This window comes from Odocoileus virginianus, chromosome 16, assembly GCF_023699985.2.
Source record: "Odocoileus virginianus isolate 20LAN1187 ecotype Illinois chromosome 16, Ovbor_1.2, whole genome shotgun sequence".
Classification (NCBI taxonomy): Eukaryota; Metazoa; Chordata; class Mammalia; order Artiodactyla; family Cervidae; genus Odocoileus; species Odocoileus virginianus.
Genome location: NC_069689.1, coordinates 42,878,013 through 42,896,615, shown reverse-complemented (window position 1 = coordinate 42,896,615; position 18,603 = coordinate 42,878,013). Strand labels below are relative to the sequence as shown.

At 48.6% G+C, this 18,603-nt stretch overlaps 1 protein-coding gene across 5 annotated transcripts in view; it reads left to right on the top strand.

The window, feature by feature from the left end:
- The window catches only part of LRRK1 (leucine rich repeat kinase 1), a 140,518-nt gene that overhangs the window by 84,321 nt on the left and 37,594 nt on the right, over positions 1 to 18,603 (top strand). For all 5 annotated transcript variants that reach the window (XM_070478130.1, XM_070478131.1, XM_070478133.1 and 2 more), the window contains 7 exons: positions 6,111 to 6,337; positions 7,377 to 7,504; positions 7,594 to 7,757; positions 8,741 to 8,878; positions 9,912 to 10,024; positions 11,022 to 11,098; positions 16,240 to 16,369. In XM_070478130.1, the coding sequence (XP_070334231.1) occupies positions 6,111 to 6,337; positions 7,377 to 7,504; positions 7,594 to 7,757; positions 8,741 to 8,878; positions 9,912 to 10,024; positions 11,022 to 11,098; positions 16,240 to 16,369 (977 nt within the window). The remainder of the gene's footprint in view (positions 1 to 6,110; positions 6,338 to 7,376; positions 7,505 to 7,593; positions 7,758 to 8,740; positions 8,879 to 9,911; positions 10,025 to 11,021; positions 11,099 to 16,239; positions 16,370 to 18,603) is intronic.

The following is an 18,603-nucleotide window of genomic DNA, read 5'->3' as shown; positions in this document are numbered from 1 at the left end:
TTTTGCCAGGACACAGCTCCTCCCATGACACCAGCCGTGGCTGTTACTCCACTGCTCTTGGCCTAGTCCCCCTCCGTGGTGGTCCTTCATGCACAGACAGATAGCCAAAGCCCAGGCTCCTACTCCTCCCTCCACTTTCACCACCCTCTCCCTTCTGAGGGCCTATCCCTGCCAGGTGTGTGGACGTGAGCAGGCATCCGGGAGCCTTGCAGGGAGGGTTCTCCAGGCCGTGGCTGGGGGCGCAGTCAGGCCTCGCTTGCCATGGCCCTCGCCTGCACAGGGAGACTGGGCCAGAGCTGCTGTCTCCAGCACGCTGATCTCCTGTCCAGCTGACTCCCCATCACTCAGAACCTCCTCTGACAGTCTGGTCTCCCAGAGACACTTGCAGGCTTGAAATTTACCACTAACTTATTGGCCTCCATGCACAGACCCCCTTCTGCAGTCACTGACATCCCTTGGGGGGCCTAGGATTTGTCTTCAGATTCTGCAGCAGACTCTGCTGCCCTGGGCACCTTCATTCTTAGGTTTCTTTTCACTTGTTCTTCAGACCTTTTAGTGAGTCTGTTCCTCTCCAATTACACCCGTTGGATTTGCACTCTTCAGCTGTCCGGTGCTCTGAATACTCCTTCGCAGTCAGAAGGTAGTTCTTGTCTTACTGTCTATTTCAACAAAGAACCACCACCCAGGAATGTGCTTACTCACAAAAAGGAAGTCTTAGGTTCTATGTAGTCCAAAGAAAGAAAGTGAAGACGCTCAGTCATGTCTGACTCTTTGGGACCCCATGGACTATAGCCTACTAGGCTCCTTCGTCCATGGGATTTTCCAGGCAAGGGTACTGGAGTGGGTTGCCATTTCCTTCTCCAGGGGATCTTCCCAACCCAGGGATTGAACTCAGGTCTCCCAAATTGCAGGTGGATTCTTTACCATCTGAGCCACTAGGGAAGCTCCTATGTAGTCCAAGGATCCATGAATACATTTTAGAACATTCTATGTATTTCTCCCCCATTTTAACTCTTGTATCTTGACTGAAAAGACTAACTGCACTGACTGCCTTTTTTGTGTCATGCCTTGCTGTCATTGAGTTCCCCTCTGTCCCCTCAAGGGACAGTAAGATGAAAATATGAGAAGGGATGAATATTCTGCTTTGTGGGTTCCATGGAGACCTAAGAAGGCAGCATTGGAGCTTGCTTTGGTGGGGCTGTTCTCAAAATTGCAGAGGCACGTCCTCCCAGCGCTGGAGCAGAGAACCCTTCTCTGTGTCCGCTCAGGGCCCAGTTGCCAGCCCCTCAGCTCTTTAGGTTAAAGCAAGCCTAAAAGCACTGTCAATTTCAGGCTTCATAAACGATTATATTCTTCAACCATAAGGGTTGCACCAACATAAAAGCCAGACTACCTGACCTGCCTCCTGAGAAATCTGTATGCAGGTCAGGAAGCAACAGTTATAACTGGACATGGAACAACAGACTGGTTCCAAATAGGAAAAGGAGTACGTCAAGGCTGTATATTGTCACCCTGCTTATTTAACTTATATGCCGAGTACATCATGCGAAATGCTGGGCTGGATGAAGCACAAGCTGTAATCAAGATTGCTGGGAGAAATATCAACAACCTCAGATATGCAGATGACACCACCCTTACGGCAGAAAGTGAAGAAGAACTAAAGAGCCTCTTGATGAAAGTGAAAGAGGAGAGTGAAAAAGTTGGCTTAAAACTCAACATTCAGAAATCTAAGATCGTGGCATCTGGTCCCATCACTTCATGGCAAATAGATGGGGAAACAGTGGAAACTGTGAGTACTTTATTTTTGGGGGCTCCAAAATGACTGCAGATGGTGACTGCAACCGTGAAATTAATAGATGCTTGCTCCTTGTAAGAAAAGCTATGACCAACCTAGACAGCATAAGAAGAAGCAGAGACATTACTTTGCTGACAAAGGTCCATCTAGTCAAAGCTGTGGTTTTTCCAGTAGTCATGTATGGATGTGAGAGTTGGACTATAAAGAAAGCTGAGCACTGAAGATTTGTTATTTTTGAACTGTGGTATTGGAGAAGACTCTTGAGAGTCCCTTGGACAGCAAGAAGATTCAACCAGTCCATCCTAAAGGAAATCAGACCTGAATATTCTTTGGAAGGACTGATGCTAAAGCTGAAACTCCAATACTTTGGCCACGTGATGCAAAGAACTGACTCATTGGAAAACACCCTGATGCTGGGAAAGATTGAAGGTGGGAGGAGAAGGGGATGACAGAGGATGAGACTGTTGGATCGCATCACAAACTCAATGGACATGAGTTTGAGTAAGCTCCAGGAGTTGGTGATGGACAGGGAAGCCTGGCATGCTGCAGTCCATGGTGTTGCAAAGAGATAGACACGACTGACCAACTGAACTGAACTGAGTTTCTGGGCTTTAGTTGGAAGTTTTCCTTTAGTCTTGAATCCTCAGTTCTAGGAGTTGGCCCATTCCCCAGTTTCTTCCACCTTCTACTGAGAACAAGTTATTAACCCCACAAGCCATCTGCCAAAAGGAACTGAGAGGGTGGGCAGAGGTCTTAGGAGAAGCAGTGTGCCAGAAATTTGGGGAGTGTTTGGGGCAGACTGTGGAGGTGCGGGGCTGTCCAGGGTGGGAGTTGAGGTGTTCTCTGCGGACAGACTGCAGTGGGGGAGGCTGTGGGGTTTGAGCAGACCTTGAGAGTTTAGAGTGGTGGATACGGCTAGAGGCAATAGTAGATGGATTGTTGGTCCCGGTGGCTTGCCTCTTTTCAGCACACAAACATTTCTTGAGTGTCTGCTGCATGCTAGGCACAGTGCTGAGCTTCAGAGGTTGTCATCACGAGGCCTAGCACTAGAGATGCTTGCAGTCCAGCTTCTGGAAGGCCACATTGCCTCCTGGGGCAGAGGAGATGGAGACGACCCTTGGGCTGACTTAGCGCAGCACGGAATCCATGGGTGGTTTCCTGAAAAGGGAGTTGAGCCTGACAGTGCCTGAAAAAGTGCTCACCCCCACTCAGCTTGCCCAAGGTCTCACATGGGGTGAGTTAAGCAAACACACGACTCGTGTCCCTGAGGCGGAGTCCCTGCTCCTTATACAGTTCTAGGCTGCAGCTCCAGGATCAGAGAGGCTGACAGGAAGAGATGCAGGAGGAAGACTGCCATTGTTGGGACACAAGGTCTCAGCCGCTTCCCCAAGGATGTCTAATTGATTTGTGTTGTAATTGTTTCATGTCACCATAGCAACCTGAGTTGCGCCTGTTGTTTTATTTATTTTTGATGGCCCTTACAGAGTTTTATTTATAAAACTTTCAATAGACACCTAAGGTCTGTTATTTAAAAGCAAACCCAGTCTCCTTTTCACTTTGCATTTGACCGCCGTATTAGTTCAGGTGACCTGAATGGCCATACAGGGCCATACAGAGTGGAGAGAGTCAGACTGTGATCTGGACACCCTGGATCAACAATGGATTCTGAAACCACGGGATGAACTGATGTAGGAACAGAAAACATTCACTAGTCTCAGAATATCACCCCCTCAGATTGCTAGTTAATCACAAAGAGTACAGTGTGACTTTGTGGCACAGAGGTAAAGAGTCTGCCTTCCAGTGGAAGAGATGCAAGAAACTCGGGTTTGATCCCTGGGTCTGGAAGATCCCCTGGAGGAGGAAATGACAACCCACTCCAGTATTCTTGCTTGGAAATTCAATGGATAGAGGAGCCTGGTGGGCTACAGTCCATGGGCTCCCAAAGAGTCGGAAACGACTGAGCATGCACACACACGCACACACACAAAATGTGGCATTACAAAGGACAGATCCCTTAAACAAAGGATCAGACTTGGCATCACCATTAGTGAAATAACCTGGCATCAGGTGCCCTCTTGTGGAGTTCAATTAGTAGGAATGAACATTGAGATTTTTGCCAAAAATGCTTAACCTGAATCTAAACATTAGGAAACAAAATTCAGATTATGGGATATTCTACAAGACAACTAGAATGACTTGAAAACTTACAATGCCAAAGTTTAAAAGGACAGTGAAAGGCGTGAGGTTTCTTCTAGATTCAAGAAAAGTAAAGAGATGTGACAACTAAATGCAGTGTATGATTTTTGATGAGATCCTGGATTAAGATGCAGAATAGTAATAAAAGACATTTCTGGAATATTTGAACATGGAGTATGGATTTGATAATGTGGTACTGATTTCATTTCTTCAGAGATAATTTTGGTGTGCAGTGCCATGGTTACTTTCAGATGACGCAGCAAAAAATGAAAAGTGTGTTTGTGTGTGTGTGTGTGTGTGTGTGTGTGTGTGTGTGTAGAGAAAAAGAAGAAAAAGAAATGTGGCAACATATTAACAGTTGAATCTAGATGAGGTATGTATGAATGGGTATGCATTGAACTGGTTAAACTTTTCTGCAGTTTTGAAATTTTTCAAGATAAAAAATTATGGGGGAAACAATAATGACAATAAAAACAGGCCTACAGTTCAAGCTTGACTTGTCTAAAGTAAAACTGAGACTAAAACTCCATTCTCTTGACCTGAAATCCAGTATACCACCATCTCACTTCATCGAGGTGCTTGGAGAAAGACAGGCAGACAGAGACAGGGCCCCCATCTCCTTGGTTCAAAACCCAGAACTTTGAAAAGGAACGGCCTTTCCAATCCTGGCAAGTTAGCCAAGGAGACGAAGACGGGGCGCACACGCCACCTTGTGACCGGCTAAGGGAGTCTATGGTGCCAATTTTGAAAGCGAACTTACCTCACGTTATTGGTGTCTTTCCCAGTTGCAACATTTTCCCTTCAGTGAAGCACTAATTCTTGGTTCTCTAATTTTCTGATATGGATTTCCAGCTGCTTTAGAGAAAGTAGCCAAAAGAGCCGATTTCCTTTCCCCAGAAACCTCAGTGAGCCCCACATTCTTGGATTACCAAGCAAAGCAAAGCCCTGCTCATAAACACTTAACCAGATCCCGTTTACCACCATGTGCCAGCAAGCTGCTGGCCTTTCTGACCCAATCAAATGAGAAAAGCAAAGGAGATTTGTTCAGCGCTTTCGGTAGCGAGTCAGCCACTGTCGCTCACCTTTTGTCAGAGGAGTGGAGAGGCTTTATCATGGACAAGGGCAAGCCGCCAGGTGTGCCCTGTCTGGAGGCTGTTGGTGGGCAAGCTGGAGGCAGTGACTTAGAAGGGGGCGTCCTTTGTGACTGGTTAGGGGAGCATGTTTTACTTTCCCTAATTAGTTACAGCAGTTGTCTTAGCCTAGGGCTAGAGAACCCTTCTCACCTGAAAGGAAAGATCATATAATTTATACTTTAAATAGAATGAGTCAACCTCTAGGTCAAGTTCAGTCTCTTCCTTCCCACAGTGTGTTCCTTAGACCAGCAGCTCTGGCATTACCTGGGAGCTTGCAGGAAATGCCAAATGCCAGGCCCCACCCATGACTCACTGCAACGCCTAGTAACAGTCCAGGAAGTTACAGGGTAACTTCTGTAACAGTTGGCCCCAAATGTCCGGGACTTGTCTGAGAAGTGACCACTTCCCTAGTTTTGTCCCTGCTTCCAGTTTAGATGAGGGGGTTATCAGTGTCCTGGTAGGTTACTGCGGGTTTTGGGTCAAAGTCCTCTTTTTCGCATGTGCTCTGGCCGTTGCCTGTGTGTTGTCACTCACTCTGGAAGCGGTGCATCCACAAAGCACCCCGCGCGGTGTGAGCATGTGCAGACGCTTCTTACCCTCATCACGGGGAAGGGTGACCTGAAGGGAGAAGACCCAGGTTTGGGTCTCCGCCTTCTCCTGGCTGGTGCGGGTCATCCAAGTTGGGGTGGCCTCTTCTGCACAGAGCAGGGTGTGTGTGCTGCTGTGTGTCCAGCCCTCTGAGGGGTGACGCAAAGCCCATGTGCCCCCGCTTGAGTCTGGAGAGCACGTTGCTGTGTCTGCAGAGATGCCCTCGAGGATATAGGTGCCCCCGAGTGCCAACGTGCTCCCAGTGCTCCTGATCTCTCAGGACTCCGCTGAGACGAGCAGGCAGACTCACACTTGGATAAACCATTGCTTTATTCCAAGTCTGCGTGAGCCCTGGGTTCATCACTGGCGTGTGCTTTACCCATTTCTCCAACACCCAGGCTCTTCGTGTAAAATGGTCCCACCTCAAGCTGCCCTGGGTGGATCTGGACTGGCTCATCGACATCTCCTGCCAGATCACAGAGCTGGATCTTTCTGCCAACTGCCTGGCGTCCCTCCCCTCGGTCGTTCCCTGGGGCCTTATCAACCTCCGGAAACTGAACCTCTCGGACAACCACCTGGGGGAGCTGCCCAGCGTGCAGTCATCAGATGAAATCATCTGTTCCAGGTAGGCTCCTGCCCCGGGCCCCAGTGGGGGCCCCGGCCGTGTGAGCCTGGCTGCCCCCACACCCTCTGCCTGCAGAGTGTGCTTCCTGCAGTTGTGCTCCCTGATTGTAGCTGGTGCTTTGGAAAACAGATTTTCAGCTAAAATAAGAGAAGGAAGTTGTGCGTGCCTTCAGCAAGCTTTTGGGCACAAGGTCCCGGGCTGCTGTCCACGTGAACACAGAGAGTTCTGACAGGGTGGTTTGTCTGGCCCACATGTCCACTGATCTTTGCAGCCATGCAGGCCTGCTGGCCCATGATGCCCAGTCTTGGTCCTGCAGGCAGGAGTCAGAGGAAGGGGGCTGGTGGAAGCAATGGGGCCCAGACACCCTGGCTTTTGGCCTACCTCCCAAGAAAAGTGAGCAGGGCCTCCAGGAAGCAGTTAACTGCACAGGACTCTGGTCGTGGTCTGACAGTGTGCCTGTCTCTCTTTCTGGGAGGCCTTGGGAAGACACCCAAGCCCCCCTGCTGAGGCTGCATGGGGAGGGGAAGGACCTTCCCTTCCCTGATGTATTGATCATGCCTGTAAGCCCTCGTTCCGTATGGGATGTGAGCTGGTTTCAAAAGTTAAGGCTCTAAGTGCAGAGTCTAAGTGTTGACAAGAGCATAGGGTCAGTAGTAACTCATGTGAAAAAAGCCCTGTCCAAAAAATTAAACAGCCGCCATGGAGTGGGGGGTCCTTAACCAGGGCAGACTTGAGAGTCCAAAAGGTTAAAAGCACTGCTCTCTGGACTTCCAGTAGCATCTAGGACACGAGCTTGTTCTGTTATCACATTCTTGAGAAAGGTTACATCCCTACTGGTCAGTGAGCCCCAGACCCACCGACGAGAGCCCTGGTCTTCTTTTTCTACACGACATAGTGATGATAACACGATGAACACAAACCATGGTGGTGTTTCAGTGCACATTCCTTGTCCTTGTGCCAGGAGAAAAACACGTTTACAGAGAAATATGTAACCAAGACTTGCTTCTGATGCCTTGACTTCCTTCTTTCCCAACTACAGGCTACTTGAAATAGATATTTCCAGCAACAAATTGTCCCACCTCCCACCAGGATTCCTGCATCTCTCAAAACTTCAAAAACTGACAGCTTCAAAAAACTATTTGGAAAAATTGTTTGAAGAAGAGAGTGGTATGTTTCATCATCAGTAACCTGATATACTTTGTCATTTTCTTCTTGATTGGGATATATTTACCAATTCATCCTCTTTTATCTTCTAGCCACGAACTGGATTGGTTTACGGAAGCTACAGGAGCTCGATGTTTCTGACAACAAACTGACAGAACTCCCTGCACTTTTCCTCCATTCTTTCAAATCACTCAGTTGTCTGAATGCCTCCAGAAATAACCTGAGGGCACTTCCAGATGCCTGGGCTTGTCCTTTGGTTAGTAACTTTCCAGAAACTGTGGAAGGAGCGGTCAGTCCCACAGAGCTGAGAGGGTGCACCATGCTACCTCCCCTCGATGGGCAGAGTTGCTCCCATGTTATAGATGAGCATGTCTGTCACTCAGCATCTAGCAGCTGAGGGTCTTAGGCAGGTAACTCACCCGAGGGCCAGCCCCCTTGGCTTTGGGTTTGAGATTGGCATCATAGCACCTACAAGACTTTCCACAACTACAGCCTGGAAATGGGATGACCCGGGTCGAGTTCTGTCCAAAAACACTTGGCCGTTCCTTTAGGACAGCCATAAAATAAGAATGAAGGAGAGAAGGCATAGTCTGCATCCATAGCACTCCCCTTCAAATGGTGGTTTCGTTTCTTGGGAAGTTTGCTTGTTAAAACAGATGGAACAGCATTAAAGTATATTTGTGTTTTCTTGCCGTTATTTTTAACAGCAAATATGGAAATTCTCCATTCCTCACATTAATATTTCAAGTTTAAATGTATATGTGTGTATGGTGTAGGCTCCTCTTCAGAACACTCTCCTGAATTGTCCCATTATTTTTAAGGACAATGGGCCAGGTGTCCTGGGGGAGGGGAAAATACCACGAGCCACCTTGGTCTCCCCAGGAAACCATTCCCACCATTCCCTGGAGCAAGGACAGGAAAACAGGGCAAGGATAGTCTGCATGCATGTGTGCTCAGTCGCTTCAGTCGAGTCTGACCCTTTTTCAACCCTGTGGACTGTAGCCCACCAGGCTCCTCTGTCCATGAGGACTTCCTGGCAAGAATATTGGAGCGGGTTCTTTACTGCTGAGCCACTAGGGAACCCCAGGAATAGTCTGTAGCCTCTTAATTAGCTGAATTGTATTTATTACAGAGGTTTTTGTAATGGTCTTATTTTTAACATTAAATTTGGAAAGTCTTTCTCATAGAAACCCCTGCCTTTAAAAAGCTGATTAATTGTCTTTATTGTCATACTCCTAGAAATGTTGCAAAGCATCCAAAAATGCCCTGGAGTCTCTACCAGACAAAATGGCTGTGTTTTGGAAGAACCACCTGAAGGATGTGGACTTCTCAGAAAATGCACTGAAAGAAGTTCCCTTGGGACTTTTCCAGCTTGATGTAAGTCAAGTAATAGCACCTGATTTCTCATTTTCAGCTTTTGCAAGAAAACCACTCCACGTCACAGTTCTATGTACTTCTTCAGAGCTTTTGAGACAAAGAAAAAATAAGTTGAAAGAAAAGTTTAGCCATCAAGATCATTTTGGTTGCATGCAAAGATTGAGAGGAAATGCACAAAATGACAACAGCTCTGGGAGGAAGGTGGGATGATGGGTTTTTGTTCTCCAGAATTTTCTTTAATGTTGACAGTAAGCACAGCCCAGCAGCCCCTTGGACTGACCCTCTGTGGTTCTGTTCCTTCCTGGCTCCCGAGTGGGCCCGCCAGGCCTGCTGGTGCACGAGGCTCGGGCAGCAGCCTCATCCTGCCTCCCTGCCCGGAAGCAGAAGAGCTGGAATTCCCGGGCGTGAACTCAGGAAATGCCTTGTGCCAGAGCCCTGGCTGTGTGTGTCCCAGCAGGGCTGTTCCCAGACTTGTCTGTTTTTCTTGCCCCCGTGGGAACCTCTAAAAGCAGAGCATGGGTCCTAGTCACCACCTGGTACACAGAGCCAGACCCGGGTGGGGTACTCTCCATTGCCCCAGGGGAGTCCATGTCAAGCCGGCAGAGGTTCCGTGACTTGGGCGGGTCACCCTTGGTGTTGCTGCTGCCACCGACCCCTGTCCAGGGTGTCACCTGGGCCAGTCCAGGGAGCCATCCCACTCTGCCCACCCCTCCTGCGCTGGCACTGTGGCCTCCAGAGCCTTCAGACTCTTCTGCTATTCCCGGGACGGGTCCACAAGTAATTGTCACTCTTAAGAAGTGTCAGTTCATTCCTTTAATTCTGGAATAATTGCCTCGCCTTGATCTGAAGGGAAGGATCTGTTAACTGTCCCATTCGCCCTTTCTGCTGTGATGTCAGGAGGCTGAAGACCCTGTGAGGCCCCTCACTGTTGGAATCCCTGTGAGAGTGAATTGGTTGTCACTGTTTGGTTCCCCTTCCCGTCCTCCACCCCTGTGCTATCCGACGTCACCTTTGCTCTCTCTCTCTGCCCCAGGCCCTCATGTCCTTGAAGTTACAGGGAAACCAGCTGGTAGCCCTCCCACCTCCAGAGAAGTGGACCTGCAGGCAGCTCAAAGCCCTGGATCTCTCCAGAAATCAGTTTGGCAAGTAAGCAGGGGTGTCTGTCTCCAGTGAGCTCTCAGCTGTGTGTATAAGCCCAGTCACAGACCCATGGGATGGCATCCATGCGGGGTCGCTGAGCGGCCATGACAAAGTGCCATTGACCGGGTGGCTGAAATGACAGGCATGGATTTCCCCCAGTTCTGAAAGCTGGAAGCCTGAGAGGGAGGCGGCGGCAGGGTCGGTTTCTCCCGAGGCTTCTCCTCGGCAGGCAGACAGCTGACCCCGTGTCCTGACACATTCTCCCCCGTGCCTGTCTGTGTCCTGTTCTTGTGAGGACACCAGGCAGACTGGACCCAGGCCCACGTTCATGACCTCGTCTTAACTGGATAACCTGCTTAAAGGCCGTGTCTCCAAATACCTCACATTCTCAGATGCTGGGGGTTAGGGCTTCAACATGTGAATGGGAGGGGCACAATTCAGCCCAACACAGTATCCTGCGATTTCCAGTCTTTAGGGACTCCTGGAGAGTCTCCCTGTATTAGCCTCAGTTGTCCTTCTGTTCAAAAGTTTTTGCCAGTCACTAGCCAATATGTGTAGACTGAATAAAAAATACCCTCTAAGGTCTCCTTAGGAAGACCAGCTTCCTTAGTTCACTGGCTGAGGGACACCACTGCGGCATCTCAGTGGAACTTACCCCTCGCAGAGAGCTCCCCAGTGAAGAGAAAAGCGGCAGCCCCTGGAGTGGGCCTTCCTGCCAGGCTGCCCCTGCCTGAGACCGAAAAGCTCAGGAGTGGTAACCGCCAGTCCTGCTGGCATTACGTCACCTTCTCTGCTTGTTTTTGTTTTTTCCCAAAAGACTTGTGAGCACAACTGGTGCAGTTAACAAACAATGGCTGTCCATGCTTACCATCGGCCACAGGGGCCCCGACACCCTGCTGGGGGTATTTTCTCTCTCCTTTCTGTGTGCCATTGTATAGTCACAGCCCGAGTAGAAATGTCTTCACCATGCTTTCCTCAAACTTGGGCGTTTCTCCCCCTACAGAAACGAAGATGTCCTTAAAACAAAGCGCATTTCCTTTTTCACCACCAGAGGCCGCCAGCGTTCGGGGACGGAGGCAGGTGTGTGTGTTGCTGCTGGGAGGTGAGACGGCTGGGGGGCCTGCAGGGAGGCGTCTCCGGTGGGCTCTCGCCTGCAGTGCCCTGCGGGGTGCCCGTGCCTGATTCGGGCTCCTGACTGTGCCCGTGGCTCGTGTCACACAGATGGCCGGTCTGTGTCCCGAAACCCCCTTTCCTGTTTGCAGCCCAGTAAGTCTGGCAGCTCCCATGTATGGATGGCCTGCTGTGTGAGAACTGCCCTAGATAACTTACATGCGTCAGTCTCTCTGTAACCATCACAACATGATGTGGGTTGTGATTTTCCATCTTGCCGATGAGGAAACTGAGCCTCCCGGGGTGTCTTCAATGCAGGCTTCCATAGCAAAGCACCAGTGACTGGGTGGCTTAACCAGCAGAAATATATTTTCTCTCAGTTCTGGAGGCTGGAAGTCCAGGGTCAGGTGCACGGTGAGTTTATGCTGAAGGCCCTCTTTCTGGCCTGCAGACAGCTGCCTTCTTGCTCTGTCCTCCTATGGCAGAGAGAGAGAGAGAGAGAGAGAGCCCGCTGGTGTCTCTTCTTATAGGGATGGTAACCCCTCGTGGGGCCACCCTCCAAAGACTTTATCTCCTAAAGCCATCACGCTGGGGGTGAGGGCTCCCACTCACAGATGTGAGGGGACCTGATTCAGTCTGAGCACCGGGGTAACTGATGTGGGCAGGGGCTGCTGAGCAGGAGAGCCAGGCCAACACCATGAGTATCGGCCCTGGGCCTGGGGGCTGCGCTCTCTTGCCTCCACACCACGGCTTCCTGTGAGGCGCGCATGGAAACACCGCAGCCCTGGGTCCCGCAGGCTGTCCTGGCTGTGCTGAGACTCTAGAGGCTCTTGAGGTCTTCCTCCAAACTCATGACAAGGCCAGTTCAGCAGAGAACGTTTCTAGGAAAACAGTTCTTCTTGTTCCTCATTTCTGTAAGGTACAGACAGAGGTGTGGACTTGCCCCTCACATTCAATCAGCAGCCCTCTTTTTTAATCTGAAAGTCAGGAGTTCTAAAGCCATCAACGCTCATAGATCTATCCCTGTGGATACTGTCCAATGGAACCGATATTTAGGTTATTTTAGGTGTAATAAAACTTTTTTCTTCAGCTTGATTGATCTCTATTGACAACTGCTTTTTAAGTGTAGATGGTGTCAGGTGGGAATAAGAAATGCCACAGAGGCCAAGACATATTTACAGGTGGACTAAACAGTCTGCCTACCTGTTGCCCTTTTTTGATGATTACATATGATTGAAAAAAGAATGTATCATAGTGGAACAGAGAAGAGTCCAAAAATAGACCTAGTATAGGAATTTAGTGTGACACAAGTGGCATTTCAGTTCAGTGGGAAAAAGAATATTTTATTGTTTTAATAAATAGTGCTGATATAACTGATTGTCCAGCTGAAGAAGGGAAAACACTGCACCAGTGCCCTCCTTATATCAGTTACAAATATCTCCATGCAGATGTCAGCTTGAAGCATTAAAAAAAAAGAAAATAACATTTAAGAGCATAAATATATAACTTGAAGGTAGGCAGATCTTTAAAAGCTAGGTGGGAAATCCAGGAGTAATTTTTGAAAAAGCAAAATCTTTAGCATTGTAAAAAATGGGAAAACTTTGTTCAGTAAAAGGCATCGTAAGCAAAGTCATAATGCAAACAGACCAAGAGGAAATATTTGCAACAAAAATTGTTGCAACATAAACTGGCTTAAGTCCCTAATATACAAAGACAGCTTACAAATTGACTTTTTTTTAAGTCAACCCAATAGGCAGAAACTGGGCAATGGATATAAACAGTTCACAGGAAAGGAAGTCCAGATGGCCCAGGAAGAAACAGAAAGGCCTCGAACCTCGCTACTAGGGAAATGCAATTTGGAATTTCATAACTGATCCTTTTCAAAACAAAGGGCCTTAGGACTTTGGAAATTGAGTCCAGACCTAAGGATTTCACTTGGGAGGAAGGAAAAGCAAGTATTTTCCTTCTCATGGCTGCCCAGACGGGGTGGCAGGCAGGAGAAGGGCTGCTGGTGGACCTCAGCTGCACTCCCACTGCGGCAGGCCAAGCTCAGGGGTTGGAGTAGACTAGAAGGGTGTCTCTAGTCCAGAAAGGCAGACCATGCTGGCGCCTTAGGAGGTGGGCCAGCACTCCCGGGGGACTAGACGCTTTTTCATGAAACCGCCAGAGTGCAAGACCAGAGGCACACGGGGCCCAGCGGGGCAGAAACACGCGCCGTGCCCTGGAAAGTGGCCCCGTGGTGGCCAGCAGGAACGTGGCTGGAGCTGGGGAGGACCCAGCTCGGGAGGCTCCCTGGCAGGGGTGGGGGGGGTGCTGTGCTGTCCGCACACGACAAGAGCCCCATGATTTTGTCGATTTCATCTAGAGAGTTGAGGCCTGTGCCTGGGTGAAAGGGAGAGACGCTTTTCCTAAGAGGGTTGTTCTCTCAGGCTGTTGGCCTGGAGTAAGGCATCATCTCTACTTGTTTGCAGATGGATAGAAAACTCCAAGTAGATTTATGTACATTCAAGTAGTCATGTTGGCACAGTGGTCTTGTCCAAAAATAATTTGGATGGCCATTTTTACAGTAAAATTCAGACCAGCTGAGTCATAAATAATGTATGAATAAGTAATTACAGTTCATAAATACCTTGAGCTGTGCTCTCTGCCCAGCCCGGTTTTCAGAGTTTCCATTCTGGGCCAAGAAGTCTGTGACAGGTGTTGTCTCTGGGCAAGTCCCTTATTCCGTCTGTCTGTTTCTTAAAGAGGCTTCTTAAACACCAAGGTGAAACTAAATATGGAAAGTACAGAGACCATGTGTTCAGAACGTGTTCTCTGGGAAGAAAGTGGGTCTTTCTTGATGTTTTTTTTTTCCATGCAAATTAGGGCAGGGTGAAGTTGGTCATTCTTTTTCATTTAAAAAAAAAACACACTTTTTGAACATTTTCCTTATAGAACAAGGATTAGTACAAAGCTGTCCTTAAGAGTCTGTTGCACATTTATTTCTGTAGGGGCCTCTGTGTTGAGTCCCATTCATGTGGTGCTAGCTGAGCAAATTATCCAGGCGCCAATATCAGTATTCTGTTATCGTCTCTCCCAGAACATTCTCTGATGCCAGGTTACCCTGTTACCATTGCGACTGCATCTGCATGTGTGGAGAAAAGCCAGAGTTAAGGGAGGACTGTGATCCAGGGCAGAGGCATCGTTTCAGCCTCACAAAAGAACGCCAGCTTCTCTGTCTTGTGTGTCTGGCAGAGAACTGGCTGAGAGGGCTTTGAGGCCATTGGTTTATCTTGAATTTGAGCTGGAAGGGGCCCTCAGGGGGGTGCTCACCTGCCCCCATTCTCCCTGCCTTAGGAGAAAGGAGAAGGCACTTCAGAGATTCTGTTGCAATCCGACCCTCTGATTCCTATCAGTTTCCAAGCTTTCCCCACATTCTTTCTCAACTCACACACTCTGGTGCTGTAGAAACAGCAAATTTGATGTAATTTTAATAGGAACCTTAAAACCAGCATAATTACTGAAATCACTTAAATGTACTAGAGAGTTGACTCGTTCCTAGGAAGCATAAAAACCAAGACCACATTATTATTTTTCAGTTAACTGGCTGTTTTATAATTGAAGAAGTAATATATGCATTAATGTATGGTAAACAAAATTTCCAAACTGCACCCAAGGGTGTGGAGTGAATATTCAGCCTTCCAGTGTTACCAAACCGAACTCAGGTCCACTCACCCGTGTCCAGTAAAGACCATGTAGCGACACTGGGTCATGGTGAAGGCAAGCACAATGTTTATTGCAGGTGCTTGTCTAGACAGGCAAGCTATCCAGGCAGCCAGTGCTCAAGAGCTTGAGCTACCCAAAGGCTTTCAGGGAAAGGTTTCTAAGACAGAGTGAGGGAGGGGGCTTGTGGGGGTGGGAGCAGCTCATGGACATTCACCTGACTGATTGGTGGTGAGGCAGTTGGGAGTCAGCTTCAACTTTCTGGTTCCAACCGGTCTGGGGTCTACATGCTTGTGGACAGCACACAGTTAACGCCTTCCACCTGACGGGGGTCTCAGACTCTGCAAAACAGCCCAAAGGACATGGCTCAGAATATTCTCTATAGCCCTTGAGGAGGAAATAAAGGTCCTTGACTTTGTTTAATGGATGAATTATTATTATTTTGACTTGCTTGACTGTTTTCTTTCTGCACTTTCTCAACTTCTCTGATGAAAAGTACTCTTTGGAGCTGGGGAAGCCTAGAAGGGCCTAGTTTTTCTACAGACAAGAGGCGAGCAGAGGACATGGGGTTGGGGAGGGCTATTCTGGGAAAGCCCCATAGGGTCCTGCCCAGTTACACCAGTGATCTCCTTCTCCAGAGAGAACTATGGAACTTCACGTGTCTGTGGTAGCAATTGCGTTTGTGTCTGACATCCACTATAACATATAACATCTGTAACATGTGGTATTTGTAGTGTATATACACATGCTAATAACAACATGTAACATGTATACATATTAATGTGCATGTGTGGTATATATGTGCATGCATGTAACATATGTGTGTGCACATAACTTCATGTAACAAAAGTAAGCATGTAGGCATGTGTGTTGCGTACACATGCACATAACAACATATAGCTTGCATAATTATGCACACATGAATATAACATATCTAAGTGCATGGGGGGCTGTTTTTTCACATTTGCACATGTTTTATGGTACACAAATTTAGGCTTCTAGATACCTGCTTCCACACCTTGCTTTTTTGATTTACCAGTATCTCTTATGTGTCTCTTCATACCCATACATGTAGACCCACCCCGTGCTTTGTAATAATTGTATAGAATCCCATTATTCATTTAACCAACTCCCTGTGGGTGGACATACAAGCTGTCTTCTACCTTTGTTACTGAAAACTGTGCCACTGAGTGTCCTTGTTCTCACATCTTTGCCACACATGCTAGGATGTCCTTAGGACCATTTCCTAGAATTGGAATCCCTGGGTCAGTGAGATGAGCGTCTCATTCCGATAGATTTGTCAAATTCCCTCTAGAGGTTGTACCAGTGTATGCACCCACCTGGCCTCCACGTTGTGATGGCCTAGAATTATCTTCCAATGTATGGTTTGCTTTGCCATTTCTTTGCAGTGTGTGTACTGGAATTTCCTGCTTTCCTGAGTGAGTCTTTGGAAGTCCTTTGTCTGAACGACAACCACCTGGATGCAGTCCCACCTTCAGTTTGCCTACTGAAGAGCCTATCAGAACTCTACTTGGGAAAGTAAGTACACAGCCAGCGCTGCTGCACCGGCCCTTCAGCCCAGGAAGCAGAATGTCCTTGTGTGAAACATCCAAGGGCACGGGAGCCAGGGAGACGTTATCTACATACCAAGAAGCAGCAGTTGGATTTTCAGAGCCAGACTTAGTCAAAGAGGTAGGGGAGGGGGAGGTAGGGGTAGCTATACAAGGATGTCTTCCTTGCTATTTCACTCATTTATAATAGGAAGAGCAGCTCAATCATCCATCCTTTCATTCACTGAGTACCTACTGCCAAATAGTGCTGAAGGATTCAGACAGTGTGCAAAATAATTCAGGCTACATTGCCTTGTCTAGAAGAGGTAGTGATCATCTTTATGATAGTGTAATTAATCGAAGAGATGGAGAAGTTGGGGGAGGGGACCCTGTTTTAAGCCATGGAGATTTGCAGAAGACAGAGCTGCCACTGTACCACTGGCTTCCCAGGGAGAAAGGCTTTGGAAAACCATGCGTGTTCAGTTGCACAGTCATGTCTGATTCTTTGTGGCTCCATGGACTGTAGCTCACCAGGTTCCTCTGTCCATGGAGTTTTCTAGGCAAGAGTGGCTTGCCTTTTCCTGCTCCAGGGGATCTTCCCAACCCAGGGATCGAACCTGCATTTCTTGTGTCTCCTGCATTGGCAGGCAGGTTCTTTACCACTAGCGCCACTTGGAAAGGCTTTGGATTTAGTATTTAAATGAAACACTTGAAATCAGGGCCTAAGATATTTGGTTTGGGGTACAGACTGTCAGTGGCCTCCACAGGCCCAGGAGGCTGACAGGCTGCTGTGTGTATGTGTTCTCCCACGGTGCATGTGTGTTCTCCTGTGGTGTGTGTGTGTTCTACCATGATGCATATGTGTTCTCCCATGGTGTGTGTGTGTGTGTTCTCCCTTGGTGCGTGTGTGTTCTCCGTGGTGTGTGTGTTCTCCCGTGGTGTGTGTGTGTTCTCCCATGGTGTGTATGTGTGTTCTCCATGGTGCATGTGTGTTCTCCGTGGTGCATGTGTGTTCTCCCGTGGTGCGTGTGTGTTCTCCATGGTGTGTGTGTTCTCCCGTGGTGCGTGTGTGTTCTCCCGTGGTGCGTGTGTTCTCCCATGTGCGTGTGTGTTCTCCCTTGGTGCGTGTGTGTTCTCCGTGGTGTGTGTGTTCTCCCATGGTGCGTGTGTGTTCTCCCGTGGTGTGTGTGTTCTCCCGTGGTGCGTGTGTGTTCTCCGTGGTGTGTGTGTTCTCCCGTGATGTATGTGTGTTCTCCCGTGGTGTGTGTGTGTTCTCCCATGGTGCATGTGTGTTCTCCATGGTGCATGTGTGTTCTCCCGTGATGTATGTGTGTTCTCCTGTGGTGCGTGTGTGTTCTCCATGGTGTGTGTGTTCTCCCGTGGTGCGTGTATGTTCTCCGTGGTGTGTGTGTTCTCCCGTGATGTATGTGTGTTCTCCTGTGGTGCACATGTGTTCTCCCGTGATGTATGTGTGTTCTCCCGTGGTGTGTGTGTGTTCTCCCATGGTGCATGTGTGTTCTCCATGGTGCATGTGTGTTCTCCCGTGATGTATGTGTGTTCTCCTGTGGTGCGTGTGTGTTCTCCATGGTGTGTGTGTTCTCCCGTGGTGCGTGTATGTTCTCCGTGGTGTGTGTGTTCTCCCGTGATGTATGTGTGTTCTCCTGTGGTGCACGTGTGTTCTCCCGTGATGTATGTGTGTTCTCCTGTGGTGCATGTGTGTTCTCCATGGTGTGTGTGTTCTCCCGTGGTGTGTATGTTCTCTGTGGTGTGTGTGTTCTCCCGTGATGTATGTGTGTTCTCCTGTGGTGCACGTGTGTTCTCCTGTGATGTATGTGTGTTCTCCTTTGGTGTGTGTGTGTTCTCCCGTGGTGCGTGTTTGTTCTCCATGGTGTGTGTGTTCTCTGTGGTGCATGTGTGTTCTCTGTGGTGTGTGTGTGTTCTCTGTGGTGTGTGTGTGTTCTCTGTGGTGTGTGTTTTCTCCCGTGGTATTTGTGTGTGTGTTTTCCCGTGGTGCGTGTGTGTTTTCCCGTGGTGTGTGTTTGTTCTCCATGGCGTGTGTGTTCTCTGTGGTGTGTGTGTTCTCTGTGGTGTGTGTGTGTGTTCTCTGTGGTGTGTGTTTTCTCCCGTGGTATTTGTGTGTGTGTTTTACCGTGGTGCGTGTGTGTTCTCCCGTGGTGTGTGTTTTCTCCCGTGGTATTTGTGTGTGTGTTTTCCCGTGGTGCG